Source organism: Heptranchias perlo, chromosome 29 (assembly GCF_035084215.1).
Source record: "Heptranchias perlo isolate sHepPer1 chromosome 29, sHepPer1.hap1, whole genome shotgun sequence".
Classification (NCBI taxonomy): Eukaryota; Metazoa; Chordata; class Chondrichthyes; order Hexanchiformes; family Hexanchidae; genus Heptranchias; species Heptranchias perlo.
Window position 1 is genome coordinate 33,994,855 of NC_090353.1, and position 18,518 is coordinate 34,013,372.

The 18,518-nt window shown below is 46.3% G+C and overlaps 1 protein-coding gene across 4 annotated transcripts in view; it reads left to right on the top strand.

The window, feature by feature from the left end:
* Positions 1-18,518, top strand: part of arhgef18b (rho/rac guanine nucleotide exchange factor (GEF) 18b) — a 97,373-nt gene that overhangs the window by 47,902 nt on the left and 30,953 nt on the right. For 3 of the 4 annotated variants that reach the window (XM_067968462.1, XM_067968465.1, XM_067968464.1), the window contains 2 exons: positions 12,973-13,040; positions 16,823-16,892. In XM_067968462.1, the coding sequence (XP_067824563.1) occupies positions 12,973-13,040; positions 16,823-16,892 (138 nt within the window). The remainder of the gene's footprint in view (positions 1-12,972; positions 13,041-16,822; positions 16,893-18,518) is intronic. The other variant, XM_067968463.1, reaches the window with a different exon arrangement.

An 18,518-nucleotide genomic window follows, 5' to 3' on the forward strand; every position in this document is an offset into this window, starting at 1 on the left:
CTGCTCCTTTGCTTGTGGTGAGCTCATAATCGCCCAGTCCACAGGTGAATATTGTGTTAGAAGCACAACAAATAATTGTCTGCCTGTTCGTCCGCTGAATGGGCTATGCTCTGAGGAGGAGGTGTTATTGGTCTGAGTGGCTTGTTTCCACCCCCACTCCAGCTTTCGGTCCCCCCCGTCCCCTCCCCCTCTCCGTGGTACAGTTCCTAGACAATAGGTTATCTTACTAGTGTCCCTAAGGATCCCATGTGGGGATGTCAGGGGGTCTCCTACATTATTAGATTTCTGTATTTTCCTGTATTTGTTGACTAGCATGTTATTTCTGTTGCTGTTTACCAATGAAGAAAATTCTGTGATCCTGGTACTGTTTTCCTTTAAGTAGCTGATTCTTGGGGACCCCCCTTTAAGTACTGGCACACTCCCTGAGAGCATCTCAGGGGGTCCCCGGGAATATGACTGTATCTGTAGGGGGTCCCAGGGATTGTGTCAGTTTATGAAAAGGGTGTTTCCGGAGTGTAACAGTATCTGCAGGGGATCCCTGGGAGAGTGACAGTATCTGTAGGGGATCTACAGGAATGTCAGTATCTGAAGGAGTCCTTGGTATGTGTCACAGTTTACAGGGAGTCCCTGGGAATGTCCGTATCTGCAGGGTGTTCTTGCAGATTGACTGTATCTATTGGGATCCCTGGAACTGTGACTATCTGTAGAGGTCCCTGGGGGTGTGTCAGTATGTGCAGGGGTTCCTCAGGGGTGTGTCAGTATGTGCAGGGGTTCCTCAGGGGTGTGTCAGTATGTGCAGGGGTTCCTCAGGAGTGTGTCAGTATGTGCAGGGGTTCCTCAGGAGTGTGTCAGTATGTGCAGGGGTTCCTCAGGAGTGTGTCAGTATGTGCAGGGGTTCCTCAGGAGTGTGTCAGTATGTGCAGGGGTTCCTCAGGAGTGTGTCAGTATGTGCAGGGGTTCCTCAGGAGTGTGTCAGTATGTGCAGGGGGTTCCTCAGGAGTGTGTCAGTATATATGCATGTTGTGTATAGAGAGTGTCTTGAGCTGTGTAACACTGGGGTGCAGTACTGGAGGGTACATGTCTGTCACTGTGTAAAACTGTGGTGCAGTACAGGTCTGTCACTGGTGGTGGGAGCAATTTAAGTGGATGAATTAAGAATAGCAAATGAGAATTGTTAGGGCATCAGTTTGCAGTGCATCGGTTTAACTGTGATTTCTCTTAGTCCCAATATGTTCGTTGAGGCCAATGCCAGCAGTATTATAGATTAGTGATTATTCCTGTTTCCTGTGTATTGCATGAACACGTTTCACAATCTGCTCCACCCAGATGACCCAAATTCAATCCCCTTTCGTTTCAGCATTGCATCCTTTGAGCGTACAAGTTGTGGATTGAGATCTCCGTAACTAGTGAAAGATTTTGACCTTCCCAGTGCCCTCCTACAGCTTTTAAACCCCGCAAAACCCCTCCACACTGATCACTCTGCTTAATTTGTCTAGGTTTGGTCAAGGTGCTCTTTACATCTCATTGGTTACCTCAGGGCAGAATGGAACGTGCATTTATTAAGGAAAATATGGAATGTTATTGGGGTCACCTTGGTATTCTCTACAATAAAGAAGCTCGCTCAGGAATAAATATTCACTCCTGTTAAGGTTTAGTCTGGGCTCAGAGCTGGCAGGAGGTCAGTTGTACGTATCGTTCTTTTGACTGAAGTCTGTGTTTCTCCTGGTTAGATCTTGCTTCACGTTTGTATGCCTCTATTTGTTTATCTCCCATCCTTGAAAGACTATACTCACATGTTTTGGGAAGGAGGTGAGTTCAAAAAAAAATGTACCATTTCCTTTTTTTCTATTTCTTTTCCCGACTCTCTTCCCTCCTACACTTGAATATTGCCGAGGTACAGTCCAGCACCTGGGTGCCAACAACCCCATCCTGTCCTCGTCTGATGGGCACACAAAGCTCTCTTTACTACAGGATATCGATAAGGAGCCAATATCTTGGTTTATTTTGCGCCTCCCTGACACTGAAGCCGGTTGTGTATCTCCGCACCGCTGAGCCCCTGACTTCGGCTGAGATCAGCATACGTGGGGAATCGAACCTTCAACCTTATCATTGGTTACAACTAAAGAATGGAAAACCCAGAAATACATAGAAGTTACAACATGGAAACGGGCCGTCCGGCCCAACCAGTCAGTGTCTGCGTTTACCCTCCACGCGAGTAAATAGTTCTCATCAAGTTCAGCCACCCTGTTCCCAGATGTCTTCAACCCATTTTCCTTTATCCACCTATCCAATCTAATCTTGAATGTTGACATAATTTCTGCCTTGGAAGTGAATTTCACAGCCTCAATTCTGTGTGAAGAATTTTCTCCTGCCCTCTGATCTAAATCTCTTGCATTTAATCTAGTATCTATGGTCTCTTACTCTTGACCCCCCCCCCCCCCCCAAACTACTGGAAACAGTCTACTTCTACCTATCCTGTCCCATCCTTTCATCATTTTGAACACTTCTATCGTATCTCCCCATAATCTGTGCTGTTTTAACAAAAAAAAGCCCTAATTTTTCAGGTTTTTCTTTGTATTTGCTCATTCCATATCAGCGAATCTGTGCTGTGACCTCTCTAAACCCTCAGTATCGTTGCTGCAGTGTGGAGCTTAATACTGCACACAGTACACTAGCTAACTGGTTTTATTTAAGGTTTATTATTAAGGTTTTATATGAGCTCATCATTACCTATTGGCTTTTACATTTTATATCTCGTGATAAAACCTAGGATTCCATTAGCTTTTCTTTAGTCTTATCAACCTGAGGTGCTACTTTTAATGTCCTGTAACCCGTCTCTTTCCCCCCCCCCCCCCCCCCCCCAAAATCCCTCTGCTCTTCCACAGCACCAAGCCTACTTCCATTCAGTAATATAATGAGATGGCACCGAAACCCAGTGCTTTAATCACATGGGGCGATGGCATTACCTATAGGGCAGCCTCCTGTAGGATCACATTCCGCGCAGTGACTCTCTGAGGGAGTAGTAAATAATGGGAAGCTATGTTAATGACAAGCAGTCAGTAATCATCTTGTTAATTGATGTTTGATTTGAGTAAGAACTTTTGGCACTGGGAACAGCACCAGTCTGGTATGAAACAGCAGCTAATATTGCAAGTGCCCCAACAGTCCCTTTGAGAGAGTTTTGCAGATGGTGTTTGTTTCTTGTTTTAAAAAAATAATTCACTTTGATGCTTTGTCTGTGCAGAACAAGCTGTTCACTTGCAGTGCCTCAAAGGAGTCAGGTACCTCATTTCCTGCTTGTGAAGGTGCAATGTTAAAGATGTTGCTGTAAACTGTGTTTATCGGGACAGTGTCGACTGTAGTTTTGGAAACTACCTGTGCTATGGAAGGGAATAGAGCATATGAGCAACGCAGAGCGAGAGAGCGAGACACATTTGTTGTCCCCAGTGACCCTGCCCTAGGTGTCTGCAAGTACTCCTATGGAATACTGATTACTTGGGTAGCCGGGGCGACTCTGCATCGTGCAGTTTACAACCTGCTGCCCCTACACCGTCCTTACTCAAGTGAAGACCAGCAATTATTGTGCACTCCGCCTGCCCTGGTAGTTTTGTGTGCTGTGCCAACCATTGTGGCCTGCGTTTTGGGCTGCCTCAAACAGCAGCTCCCAAGACCCAGGAAAGTTCGACGACTCCTCTGCCAGAGGTGTGGAGCCAGAGGTGTGGAGCCAGACTGTGTTGGGCTGTCCGCTGACAGTGGAAAAACACAGCAAAACCACCATTGGGCTATAACACCCAAACGTAGTTTGATCCAGAGGTGATTGATCCAGAGGTGATTGGGGAGCCAGCTTTGGAGAAGTAACTCAGGAGAGGCTGACTGATTTTATCATCAGCCCCAATTTTCAGTTCAGCACTTGCCCTGACCATTCTTCAGTAGTATTATTATTAACTGTATTAAGCACCTACAGGTAGAGGGAAAAGATCACACTTAAGCAGTGGGTTTTCTAACTGGAGACCGGGGACCCCAGGGAGTCATCAGATTTCTGTTTTTGTTGATTTTCTAACACATTGTTTCTGCAGTGAAAGCCTTTTTTTGGGTAGTTGACACTGTCTTTTGGAAATTAGGGAGCTTGTCACTCTTTGCAGAGGGCCCCTGGGACTGTTTCATTATCTGCATGAGGTACCTGAGATTGTGTTAGTATCCTCAGGGGGAGGGGGCCCCTGAGAGTGTGTTAATATCCTCGAGGTGGGCGAGGGGGTCCCTGAGAATTTGTTCGTTTTGTCGGAGGATCGCTGAGAGCGTGTCGGCCCTTGGACCTTCCGAGCGTGTTGGCATTTGCAGGGTGTCCCCAGGAATGTGTCCGTATTTGTAGGGGGACTTCAAGAGTGCATGGGTTTTTGCAGGGGATCCTTGAGAATGTGTCAATATTTACAAGGAGGGTCCCTCACACAGAAACTTATGTTTTAATATGCAAAGCACTTGATTCGTCAAATTGCTCCCACCGACAGACTTAGTGTTAGACTTTGCTCAAAATACTCTCTCCAGACTCTTACAAGTTTGGAAGGACAGAATCTATAACTGTACTGCTGGGTGTGTTCACTGTTCAAGTGGACACAGTGTGAAAATTGCACAAATGCACTCGTACAATTTAGTGGAATCCTAGTGACAAATGCTGTCGGATATTTATATCGCCACCGTCTCAAGACTCCCTTGTTGCTAGGTACAGAGTTAAATATTTTTAATGACATTTTTATTTGTCTGTACTGCACAACGGAATCTATTGAGTAATGTTCATTTACACAGGGACAAGCTCCCTGATACTCGGGAGGCAAAGCAAACAGTGTTTGGAATATGTCATTGATCCATCCGGTAACCATTATGTTGAGGGCTTGGCTTGATGAAGCACTTTTAAGCGAGGGCGTCTCGGTCACTTGCTTGTAGTTTGCTTTAAGCGATCCCCAGTGGTAGTATAAAAAAGTTATTTTATTGTATTCTTTGTACGGTCTATGGCAGCGCACCCCAAACTGTGGCGATGGTTGGTGCAAGTTTCCTTGATCATCATCAAACCTATTTGGGGAGAAGGGGAATGAGGGTTAGAATGCTGCGTGAGGCTGAATTATCGAACATTTTAATCCCCTGCCTGTGATCAGTTGGCAGATCTCAGCTGGGAATTGTGCAAGAGAAGGAAAAATTCAGGCAGGGTTCTCGCTCCTGAAATGGAGTTGAGGTACAGATCAGCCATGATATAATTGAATGACGGGACAGGCTCGAGGGGGCTGAATGGCCTCCTCCTGTTACTATGTTGCTTGTACCATTGATCCCCGTGTGTGTGCACCTTGGGTCTGAATAGAGCCTCACTCTCCTGTGATGCCTTCTGTGCTCGAGTAATGTGTCGACACTTGCTTTCTAAGTTCACACGTGAAAAATGGCCATTTGGGTGACACATTGGAGGGCTGCCAGCACTTGTGGAAATATACCCAGGTAAGAGTCTTCAGGAGAGTAGGGGAGAAAATTGGTAACAAGTGGTGGTCCCTTATAGCTGGGTTTTGGGAATGCTGAAATAAAATGAATCTTTTCCTGCTCAAGATTGCTGTTGCTCTAAGGCCATGGTATCTTCCCCCATTTGATTGATGACACTGTGGGGCTGCCCACTATCATCATTGTGATTCACCTCAACAACAACTACTTGCACCTATATAGCGCATTTAATGTAGTAAAATGTCCCAAGGCGTTTCACAAGAGTGATTATCAAACAAAATCTGACACTGAGCCACGTAAGGAGATACCAGGACAGGTGACCAAAAGCTTGGTCAAAGAGGTAGGTTTTAAGGAGCATCTTAAAGGAGGGGAGAGAGAGTGGTAGGCAGGGAGGGAATTCCAGAGCTTGGGACCAAGGCATCCGAAGGTATGGCCACCAGTGGTGGAGCAAAGAAAATCGGGAATGTGCAAGAGGCCAGAATTGGAGGAGTGCAGAGATCTCTGGTTGTAGGGCTGGAGGAGGTTAGAGAGGTCGGGAAGCTTGGTCAAAGTGGTAGGTTTTAAGGAGCATCTTAAAGGAGGAGAGGGAGGGAATTCCAGAGCTAAGGACATAGGCAGCTGAAAGCACAGCTGCCAATCGTGGCGTAATGAAAATTGGGGATGTGCAAGAGGCCAGAATTGGAATTGGAATTGAATCTCTTCCCATTAAGTCTTTAGCTGACGGCATAAAGAAAGCCTGGACACATCCAGGATTCAGATTCTTAGAAGCGTAACATTTTACTGCACAGCTGATAGTGTTACATCTGGCAATGCAGTGGTTTCCCTTTGGGTCTCGTGGCCTGAATTGAGCAGTCTGTTCTGTTTGGAGCGCGAACAGACAGAATCTACGGCCTTCGACCCCACTCCCTTGGGGAATTAATACTCCATCTGTACTTTTTGTTACTTCATTTTAGTGCGGTTTGCTATATTAGAAAAAGTCTTAAATTTCCGCTCTTTCTCCTGTCTACCATATTTTAACATGATGCAACATCTAACCAGCCAATCGAGCATGATGAAGGAAGGAGTCAGTGTGGCCATGATATAGGGGTGTGGATTAGATCCTGGTAGCCGGCCTACAGTGGTAGTCTTTATACATAGCACGTCGATGTAGCGTTGACCCGGTTTCTAAATGGGTGAAGACCAGACCTGTTAACTTTGCATGGATCCCAGGAGCGAAACTTTCAATCGTGAGCCGTGTACCTGAGGCTCTGCTGACATCAACAACATAAACCTGGTTAAAACCGCATCTGTTGATAGGCCCTGTAGTTTTAATTGAGGGCTGGTGCTACTGCTATGGATGCTGGGATAGCTCTATCTCCATGGTTTACTTCCTGCTCAGCCGCTAAAAGCAAAAGCCATTTGCAGAGGTTTAGGGACAGGTTTATTCACCAGGGGTTGAGGTGGGCAGAAAATATTTTGGTTTTGCCCCTTATTGGATCTTTTTGTACTACCTTCCATCTTGAAGCAAGAGGACAGGTAAACCCCCCTGAGGCACCACCTCTGCCACTTGGAGTGCAACCTGGCATTGCTTGTGGCTAAGTTAAATTACTCAGCAGGAGGGGCGCATGAGTACAAGTCAAATCTTACTGATGGGGGGGGGGGGGGGGGCGGAAAAACATTCTGTAAAAGAAAAAAATTAATATCTCTGCATCCAAGGGGTATGGTAGTGTAGTGGTTATGATACTGGACTTGTAATCCAAAGACCTAAACTAATAATCCAGAGAATGTGAGTGGCAGAATTTGAGTATAGTTTTTATAAAAATCTGGAAATAAAAAACTATCTGTAAAAATGATCATAAAGCTGTCAGATTGTCATAAAAATCCAACTGGTTCACTAATGCCCTTTAGGGAAAGAAACCTGCCAGTATGGACTATACATCTCTTGGTTGACTCCTAACTGCCCTCTAAAGTGGCCTAGCAAGCCACTCAATTGTACTAAGTTTGGGCAATAAATGCCAGCCTTGCCAGTGACACCCACATCTTGTGTGGAAGCAGAAATGCTTTTCAGAATATCCTACACTTTCAGTTTCAGAAATAGGAACATAGGAACAGGAGTAGGCCATTCAGCCCCTCGTGCCTGCTCCGCCATTTGATAAGTTCATGGCTGATCTGTGATCTAACTCCATATACCTGCCTTTGGCCCATATCCTTTAATTCCTTTGGTTGCCAAAAAGCTATCTATCTCAGATTTAAATTTAGCAATTGAGCTAGTATCAATTGCCGTTTGCAGAAGAGAGTTCCAAACTTCTACCACCCTTTGTGTGTAGAAATATTTTCTAATCTCACTCCTGAAAGGTCCAGCTCTAATTTTTAGACTGTGCCCCCTACTCCTAGAATCCCCAACTAGTGGAAATAGTTTCTCTCTAATGCAAGTTTATGACTGTAGGGGACAATCAGCCACATGTAACTACTCTGTTTCAGCATTGGTGTGTGTGGAGGAATAATCATGTGCAACTTTGTATATATCAGAAGCCTTTTCCATTAGGTGTTCTGGGTTTGAGTACATTTTTGTGCTAATTTCCAACATTCGAATCCCATCTGTCAGGATTCCTGGAACTTGGAGATTTGGCAAATCTTTCCCTTTTTTTCCCCTTCTCAAAAGCTTTTTATTTAAATCTTCCACTCCTTTTAAAATGAAATAATACAAGCATTTATATGCGAATGTTGTCACTTCACTTCTCATCACCGGAGCACTTCACGTGATGAATTGCCTTTGATGTTTGTGGACTTTGCCTACACAGAGCTCCAATGAGGTGAATGGCCAGCTAATCTGTTTCTGGTGGTGTTGGTTGAGAAATGTTGGCCGGGACATTGGGAGAAGCTGCAAATAGCACCTTTCCATGCAACTGCACGCGCGTGAGCCTTGGTTCAATGTCTCATCCATGCACCTTTGATCCGTGTAGCACTGCTCTCAGTACTGCACTGAAATGTTAGCTTGTGTTATGAGCTCAAGTCCTGGAGTGGGGCTTGAACCCACAACCTTCTGACTCAGTGTCACGAATGCTACCTACTGAGCCAAACTGACGTATGAAGAGGGCAACCTCGCATCCACGTTCTCTCTCATCCCGTTAGTAGTCCCTGAAGTTTGCAGTCTAAATGCATTCCAACTGTAGAAGGAAGTGTTAGAAATGCTCATGTCTACAATAAAGGAATGATTTGTAGTTTGTTAATGCAGTGTTAGGTTATTATATCTGCCAATATAATACATCTTAAATCAGTGCCTGAAGTCTGACCCTGGCTGTCTATTTTTAACACGAGTGCCACCTGTGCGAAGTTCGATGGTAACATGTCTGCAGTCACCACCATTTTCAAAGAGTCAGTACTCGGGCAGAATAATAATTATCGAAACACTTCCGTAGCGTGAGCTGCGAATACCTTTCCCACGAAGAGACAGAGCTGACAGCAGCCAGTGATTTAACTAAATATTTACTCCTTCAGCATTATTGTGTTTTGGTCTTGGCGACACCTGGTACTTTCAGTTCTTGGATTCATTATAGCTGCTTTTGTGCCACAATTTATCAACAGTAAACCATTTAAATGATGGATCAACATTGAGCGGCTTTATAAGGGCTTAAAGTGCACTTTTACTTTTTTATTTTGCTAAGATTAAGAAATTACGTAAGTTTTATATATCACATCCACCCTAAGCCCTTTACACCAAATGAATTACTTTTGAAGTGCAGTTACTGTTGATTGTTAGGCAGTGGCAGCAGCCAATTTGGACACAGCAAGGTCCTACAAACAGTAAATGAAAAGAATGACACGTTTGTGTTTGAGGGAGGAATATTGGCCGGGACACTGGGAGAGCTCCCTACTCCTGGGGGTCTTTTACATCCACCTGAACAGGCAGACTGGTGCCTTGCTTTAACGTCCAAGCCAAAAGATGGCACCTCCGACAATGCAACCCTCCCTCAGTACTGCTCTGAGGTGTCAGCCTAGATTACATGCTTGAGTGGGGCTTAAATCTATAAACTCTGACTTGAGGGTCGTGCTGCTGACATAATCAAGCTGACTGCCAATAGCTTTGCAAAACTTACAGCCGCTGTCTGCAGATGCCAGTACGTGCTATAAAACAGGTTTTTTTTAAAAGGTATTTTTGCAATGATAACACCATTGGGGCTTCACCGTGTCTATATTATGGAGGTGAAACTCCACTTTTACTTCAGGCCCACGCTCCCTGGTTGGTTTTTCCTGACTGGAATGTGGTGGCAAATTCCAGGACCAAGAAATAGTAATGGTGAAGTCCAGGGTTAGAAGCCATCAGCTGGGGCAAAGGGAACCCACCCCAGGCTACACAGTTAGAGGCGAGCTGGGTAGGGCAAAGTGGTCAGCCAGAAATGTCGAGTGGATGATCCATCTCGGCCTCCTCCCGATATCCCCACCATCACAGAAGCCAGTCTTCAGCCAATTCAATTCACTCCACGTGATATCAAGAAACGGCTGAGTGCACTGGATACAGCAAAGGCTATGGGCCCCGACAACATCCCAACTGTAGTGCTGAAGACTTGTGTTCCAGAACTAGCTGCGCCTCTAGCCAAGCTGTTCCAGTACAGCTACAACACTGGCATCTACCCGACAATGTGGAAAATTGCCCAGGTATGTCCTGTCCACAAAAAGCAGGACAAATCCAATCCGGCCAATTACCGCCCCATCAGACTACTCTCCATCAGCAAAGTGATGGAAGGTGTCGTCGACAGTGCTATCAAGCGGCACTTACTCACCAATAACCTGCTCACCGATGCTCAGTTTGGGTTCCACCAGGACCACTCGGCTCCAGATCTCATTACAGCCTTGGTCCAAACATGGACAAAAGAGCTGAATTCCAGAGGTGAGGTGAGAGTGACTGCCCTTGACATCAAGGCAGCCTTTGACCGAGTGTGGCACCAAGGAGCCCTAGTAAAATTGAAGTCAATGGGAATCAGGGGGAAAACTCTCCAGTGGCTGGAGTCATATCTAGCACAAAGGAAGATGGTAGTGGTTGTTGGAGGCCAATCATCTCAGCCCCAGGACATTGCTGAAGGAGTTCCTCAGGGCAGTGTCCTAGGCCCAACTATCTTCAGCTGCTTCATCAATGACCTTTACGCCATCATAAGGTCAGAAATGGGAATGTTTGCTGATGATTGCACAGTGTTCAGTTGCATTTGCAACCCCTCAAATAATGAAGTAGTCTGAGCCCGCATGCAGCAAGACCTGGACAACATCCAGGCTTGGGCTGATAAGTGGCAAGTAACATTCATGCCGGACAAGTGCCAGGCAATGACCATCTCCAACTGAGAGAGTCTAACCACCTCCCCTTGACATTCAACAGCATTACCATCGCCGAATCCCCCACCATCAACATCCTGGGGGTCACCATTGACCAGAAACTTAACCGGACCAGCCATATAAATACTGTGGCCACAAGAGCAGGTCAGAGGCTGGGTATTCTGCGGCGAGTGACTCACCTCCTGACTCCCCAAAGCCTTTCCACCATCTACAAGGCACAAGTCAGGAGTGTGATGGAATACTCTCCACTTGCTTGGATGAGTGCAGCTCCAACAACACTCAAGAAGCTCGACACCATCCAAGATAAAGCAGCCCGCTTGATTGGCACCCCATCCACCACCCTAAACATTCACTCCCTTCACCACCGGCGCACAGTGGCTGCAGTGTGTACCATCCACAGGATGCACTGCAGCAACTCGCCAAGGCTTCTTCGACAGCACCTCCCAAACCCGCGACCTCTACCACCTAGAAGGACAAGAGCAGCAGGCACATGGGAACAACACCACCTGCACGTTCCCCTCCAAGTCACACACCATCCCGATTTGGAAATATATCGCCGTTCCTTCATCGTCGCTGGGTCAAAATCCTGGAACTCCCTTCCTAGCAGCACTGTGGGAGAACCGTCACCACACGGACTGCAGCGGTTCAAGAAGGCGGCTCACCACCACCTTCTCAAGGGCAATTAGGAATGGGCAAAAAATGCCAGCCTCGCCAGCGACGCCCACATCCCATGAATGAATTAAAAAAAAGACAAGTGAGATTTCTTAATATATAAATAATATCAACAGCAGTCAGAGAGAAGTTTCCAGGAGCCAGTGCTTGTTGCTGTCCTGATAGGAGCTGCAGTGGTTATGGTAGTTTAGTGGTTATGGTACTAGACTTAACAAACCAGAGGTTGAGTGTTCAAATCCCACAATGGCAAGTTGTGAAATTGAATTCAGTAAATCTGGTAATTTGTGGACTGGCACCAGTAAAATCACTCTGGAGCCTTCATTGTGCACTACAGTGGGTCTCGACACCACACACTTCCGACTCAGTGGTGAGTGCCCCACACTGATTCTTCCCACCTGAGGCAGCATTAAACCCGGGTGTCCTTTCAGATATAGTGTCTCCAATTTTCCAGAGTTCAACATTGGTTTCAAGGAGCTGGATAGGGAATGATTGCTGCAGTGATCATGTCTTTAGCATTCACGTGGTGCAATGTTAGCTGGAACTGCTGGTGGCAGACATCACTGCTTCTTAAACCTTTAATTCTGGGCTGCCTTTGATCTTTAGTATGCAGTTGGAATCTCTTGGCGTTTGATTCATCTACCAAGCTTTTGATTACAAACATCAGCTGCACACTTCACTTGCTTCCTGATGCCTCTACAAGGATGCTCCACTCCCATCTCTTCTCTGCTCGTAACTGGTATTTGGATCAGCCAAGGGTGGAGTTGCATGAATAACCGAGACGCATGTGCCTGTCGCTGCCTGCGGCCATTTGATTGGAGAATCCAGTTGTGTGTTAACAGAGCGTCATCATTTTATTGCTTACATAAAGTTTGAATTTTTATACCTTTTTTAAAAAAAAAATTCACCTGCTTGCTTGATGGCTTTGTGGTTAAATGTGCCATACGGGGGGAGAGGCAGGGTGGTAACTGACATACAGGTCAGGAAGGTGCCAGGTTTTGTCCCAGATCTCAGGCTGGCCGTCGATGCCCCTGGGCTGGGGAGAAGAAAAACGAGACGAGGGTTCCTGCTGCTGATCACTATCCAGTGGTCCCTGGCAGACATTGCATGTTTGTGGGGGTGGGGGGCAGCAGCGAGCTCAGCTGTGATGCTCCCTACCCCACACCCCCCACTGTCCAATAGCCTGCTGACACTCACTGTCCAGACTTCTCTCATGAAGAATGGCCGTGTGAGGTTGCTGACATCCTAGAACTATACCCCTTCTTCCCCCCCCCCCCCCCCCCCCAAAGTAACTTTAGGTGTGGGGGCGGCGGGGTGCGGTGGGCAGGGAGGGGGAATAGTTCCTTCTCTGTTCGAGCTGTTTTGTGGCGGATGGAATATGGTCTACATTCAATGACACTGTTTTAGTCTTCAGGGAGTAAATGTTCATAAGGGCAGCTTGACGTGGCCTTTGTTGACAGCTATCATTATGCCAGACGATTAAGGTAGGATCAGTTCTGTTGACAGTTGTGTGTTTCTTTGCAGACTGTGCAGTGAATGTACACAAGAATTGCAGGACCCTTCTAGCTGAATGCAGCACTTCCAAGGGCAAGGTTAGTGTTTCCGTGTGCTGTGCCTGTGTTTGTGAGGTTTGTGTTTATCACACTGTTATCGCTGGCATGTTGGGGGCTGTAGTATTTATAGTGATTATCCTCTTTTGGGGTGGGAGGGAAGATCTTTGGCGTTGAGATGGCTCAAAGGTGACCCGCCTGGTCATCGGAGACTAGACCCAGTCAATTCTCGGCAGCGCACTGGGTAATCGATACCTGAGCCAAGCAGGTTTGCAGTACTCTACAGCCCTGTGGATGATTGAGCAGTCCGCCTGGCTCGTTGATGGAACCAGGTGGGATTTAGACCTGTCTTGAGGGCTGGGAGGATACTTCCCATTGCAAGCCAGTGCTCTTAACAGGTAGGATGCTCCAAATTGGACGAGCAGCAGGCAGCTTACCAGTGCTCTGTGCAGGGAAGCTGCATGGCTTTGGCTGGGTTATGTCACTTTGCAGATTGTATCCTCACTGTGTTGAAATCAAGACACATTGCACAGTCTCATTCTTTCCCTGAACTGTAAAATTATAGAGCCCTTCACCTCCGAGTCTCCCTTCCTCCGATCACCTAGAGCCTTTTAAAACCCACCCTTTGGGTTGTACAGTGACGGATCTGTACCCTCCAGTTCTGCACCGGTGTTATACAGTGACGGACCTGTACCTACCAGTACTATACCCCAGTGTTATAGTGACGTACCTGTATCTACAGTACTGTACCCCAGTGTTATACAGTGACAGGTCTGTACCCACCAGCTGAAAGAATGAAGGTGGACTAGCGGGTTCTAATATTTCGATTACATTTCTTAAAATATTCTGGCATTCTTCTTCACCCCACCTTAGTGTAACCGTGCTGTAGTGTGAGAATTAAACTAAACACAGCACAGGTTCTCCAGGAGTTTCTCATGAGGCTCCCTCTGCACCAGTTTCTGTGACCATCTACAGCAGCAGAAATTCAGAACGGGTTTATGCAGTGACATTTTCAAACATGAGGTTTATCCGTAAGTTGCTTTACTGCAAGATCTTTGTGGCCAATGCTGCAGTATTGAAAGGCACAATTTAAAAATATGAGCCTCAAGTTGTTTGATGCCCACCACAGTTTCAGAAATGGAGAGCATGTCTCCTCTTTCTATTCCAGCCTCTCTTTGTTTAGGGTTAGACAATTCCAAATTGGGCTACTGGCTGTTTGGCAAATTAGCCTGAGATGATCTAATTCAAAGCTCGTGGAGTCCTCATTATGTCTGACAAGACTAGACTTTGAAGTTTGGAATGCACCCAACACACAGCTTATTGTGGAACTCGTCTGACTTGAGTGTTCTGAATTGGTTTAAATTGAACCCGCAGTTGTTTGATTGTCATAAATTGTGCATTTCATTAGTGACTGCACGTCTCCCTGGGATAGTTTGGGAAAGTATCGTGGCCTTTACGGAAGGATCCTCCTGCCCTGGTTGACACAAACGTCGGACAGTGGCCAAGCAGTAGTAGCCGTTGGTTTTCACATTGCTCCAGCTCTGTTGTCTTAGTCGGGGCTGGCACCAGTGGCAGCACTGTGATGTAAATGCCGCGTGAGCCCAGGATGTGCCACAGGGTCTCTGTAACCATGGCACCGGCGGGGTTTGGCGCCCACCCGAGGGTCCAGTCCAATGAGGCGTGCCAAAGTCTTAACGACACATTCACTTCAAGGAAATGATCTGATCAGCGTAATGCCCCCATAATTCAGATTAGCCGAGCACAGTAAAAACTTCAAAATGCTACAGCATGGCCCGTAGAGCTACAGAAGTGACTTGGAACATTGTTCATTTATTTACATGCACTTAAAAGTCTCTGATTACAGTCATTATCTGATTTCTCCCCCCCCCCCCCCCCCCCCACCCTTTCAACTTCAATCACTTGCTGTACTTAAATACACAGATAAACATACACACCCACAGACACACACACAGCTGGTGTTTTAGATTAAGTCTGTTAATAATCAAAAGATTAACTGCACGGAGTCGTGCAGAGAGATTGGTAGTGGTTTTCACAGTCCAGTGGGAGATCACACCCAGCTCAATCAATCCAACTGGTCAACTTTGTGTTGCTCATCAAAATGGCATCAAGCACTCCCGGGTCAAAACCTGCCAATGGCTCGATGCGGAGTAAAGCTCCCATCGGCGGCCTTATCCCTAACCTCCAGAGGAGCAGTCCCTGCTCCAGTAGTGTGATGCGAGCCTGCTGACCAGTGCAGCATCTGGGGACGCTTGTGGTGTAGGCTGAAATCCAGTAGAAAATGGATTGAGACTAAATTTGTCTAGTTCAGGAACATCTAGACCTGGTAGGGAGAGGAAACTTTAATCCCCTTATGATATCAGTGAGGGGGTGGTGGGATTTTGGGCTTGCTAAGGGAGGCTGTATGCGGAAGTAATTTAGATCTCTTCAAGGTCAAATTGGATAAGTATCTTGAAGAGGAACACATCATTTACAACTGCTGGGAGAGCAGGGAGGTTTTATTTGCACTTTTTTTGCTTGCCTTCTGTCCTGGAGCTGCCCCAACCTGGGGTATGGCAGGGAGGAGCGTGGGGGAAGAGTCACTGGCACCTCGTTCCGTTGGTCATCCTCTATACATCAACCTAGCCAGTGAAAGTCAGTGGACTATTCCACTGTGGTGGGCATCACAACCATGACTGTTTCTTACCCGATGTCTGGTCCACCAAGTAGTGATCCATAGTCGATTTTCTTTTCTCTTTCTGCCCTCCCTGCCTAGATTGGGGGCATTAAAACCATGTGTAGCCTCCCCCTCGAACTGCTGCTCTATACAGAGCAGGAATCAAACTGAGGCCTACCAGTCTTTACAACTGAGTCCTACATTAGTTGCTGCCTTTCCCTGTGGACACAGTGTTCTGTGTGCACACAGCTGTATATACTGTAAACTGCAGCCTTTCAGGGTAAGGTACCATTTGGATGGATCTGCCAGCTGCTAAATGATTCCCTAAATTTACATTTCCGTGTTCTGATCAAGTGCGGATATTTATAGACAAGTGAACCCACAGAAATTATTGCAATGCAGAATGTTTAACAGTACAAGGTTCCCAGCGGTGCTGTGGTCTTTGTGCATTCTCTCAACTCGTCATTCAGCCATAGCAGTTTACCTGACAAGAGGAGGCCATTTGGCCCATTGTGTCCGTGGCAGCTCTTTGCTAAAGAAATCCGAAACTAATCCCACTGCCCTGCTCTCCCCTCGAACTCCAGTGTTGTCTTCAAATATTTCCTTTAAAAGATGCAGTGGTCGCTGCCTGAGCTACTGCCTGTTGCAAAGCATTCCATCCTCCCACAACTCTTTGCATAAAGAAATTTCTCCTAAATACTCTCCTCGCTGTCTTCACGATAACTTTATATTGATGACACCTCTCATTGACTCCCCAAAAACAGGAAATAGTCTTTTCATTATTCATTCTATCAAAATCCTTCATTAAAAACTTGAAATTTTCTGTTGGCCTTGTGTTCAAAGTTTACCATGTGTAGGGGCACTCCTGGAGAGGCCAATAAATATCGACACATGTCTGGAGGCCCCCAGTGAATGTTGAGGCGCTCCCAGAGACCCTGTTCTAATTTCCAAAAGGGTGTGTCAGCTAACCATAGAAAAACAGTGCTATCATTACAAAAAAACATTTACTAGTGTACAGTAATTTGGCATAATGTATTAGAAAGTTAACAAATACAGAAATCTAATTACCCTGCTGACTCTCTGGGGTCTTGGGACCCCAGTATGGAAATTGTGCTTTATACAGTCAACAGTTTATCCCTTGATTCCTTAGCAGAAGGATACACAGCAGAAGGATTCCCATCAGAAGTATCCTGGAAGTCCACAGAGCGCAACCCAGCACGGTGAGTCATTTATCGTTTGAATATGGTGTAGTGAGGGAGGTGATTATTTTTAATCTAAAGTTCTCCCCACATGGGAACAGGAGTAGGCCATTCAGCCCCTCGAGCCTGTTCTGCCGTTCAGTTAGATCATGGCTGATCTGTATCTTAACTCCAACTACCCGCCTTGGTTCTGTAACCCTTAATGTCCTTGCCTAACAAAAATCTATCATTCTCAGTTTAGGAATTTTGGGCAGATGGCATCTCTGACAAGGCAGCACTCCCTCAGTACTGCACTGAAGTGTCAGCCCAGAATATGTGCTCAAGTCTCTGGAGTGGGGACTTGAACCCACGACCTTATGCCTCAGAGGAGAGAGAGCTACCATCCTCCGTACTGCACTGGAGTGTCAGCTGAATTTTGTGCTGAAGTCTCCGGAGTGCTAACCACTGAACCGAAAGGAGAACAGGAGATTGGCCATTGGCTGACTGTTTGCCTGCCAGAGGCATCGCAGCCAAGCCTGATCATGTCCTCACCCCACACACAGCCACTTTCTAGCAGTCATCACTGCATCAGATCAGGAGCGAGAACCCTGACTGATTTTTTTTAAAAAGCCTCCACATCCCATGGACACCTAAGTCCTTTTGTAGCACTCCTGTTCCTACCCTGGCTGAGATCAGCTTATCTCAGCACAGAGCAAGGATTGGACTTGGGACCTTCCTGATCTTTGTGGCTCAGTTCCACGCTCGACACCCATGTGAAGAGTGGCCTGTTGGCTGAGGTTCTGGGGGCTGGTTGCCGCCTTCGAGCTGGGCTACAGCATAATTCAATGCCTTCGAGACGAGAGAAACCTAGAAAGAAGAAAAAAAAACCTAATAATAAAGATATAACTTGGAAGCTTTGCAGACGCAATCAAGCTTTATTTTGTACAAGCACTTACCCCAATTGTATTTGTGTAGCATCTTCCACGTTGTATAGCGGTTTGAAGAGATGGTTTAAAATCTATGCTATATCAAATTTTCTTTGTATGTACCAACTCCTTATTTGGTCATGATCATTCGGTGACAGTCACTTCAGCAAGTGCACACCTCTACCACTAGATGGAGCTTTGTATAAGCTCCAGGAGCAGCAGATCCTCCTAGTTATACCTGCAGCGTGGTGGGCAATGCTGTGGCAGAGCCACTAATAAATTACAATATTTGCATTTGTACAGCACCTTTCCTGTCTAAATGTTCCCAGTGCTTTATAGATTTTGAAGTGCACTATTTTAAAATAACGGATGTACAGCTGAGGTGGGCTAACTTGAAGGGAGAATGGCTTTGTAACAGACCAGAGCTATTAAGTGTTCCTCGAATAAGATTGTGTGTTTTGTCCTAAATTGGGGAACCTCGGCTGATTCGAGGTTTGAGCTTCTGAAATTGCCAAATTGTGACTGGTTGCTGTATTTTGTGCATCGCTCACGCTCCTCAGGTCAGATTGCACTATCCAGGTCACTCTGATCTTTAAGTTGTCACAAAGGCTACAGTATTAATCGAGCTGGGCTGCAGCCTAACAGCTGTCAGGCAGTGCTGATTAAAGGAACACATTACATCTCGATTCGGGTTGCGCTGCCCCGTGTGATTGATGGATCGAACAGTAAGGGAGGTTTTTTT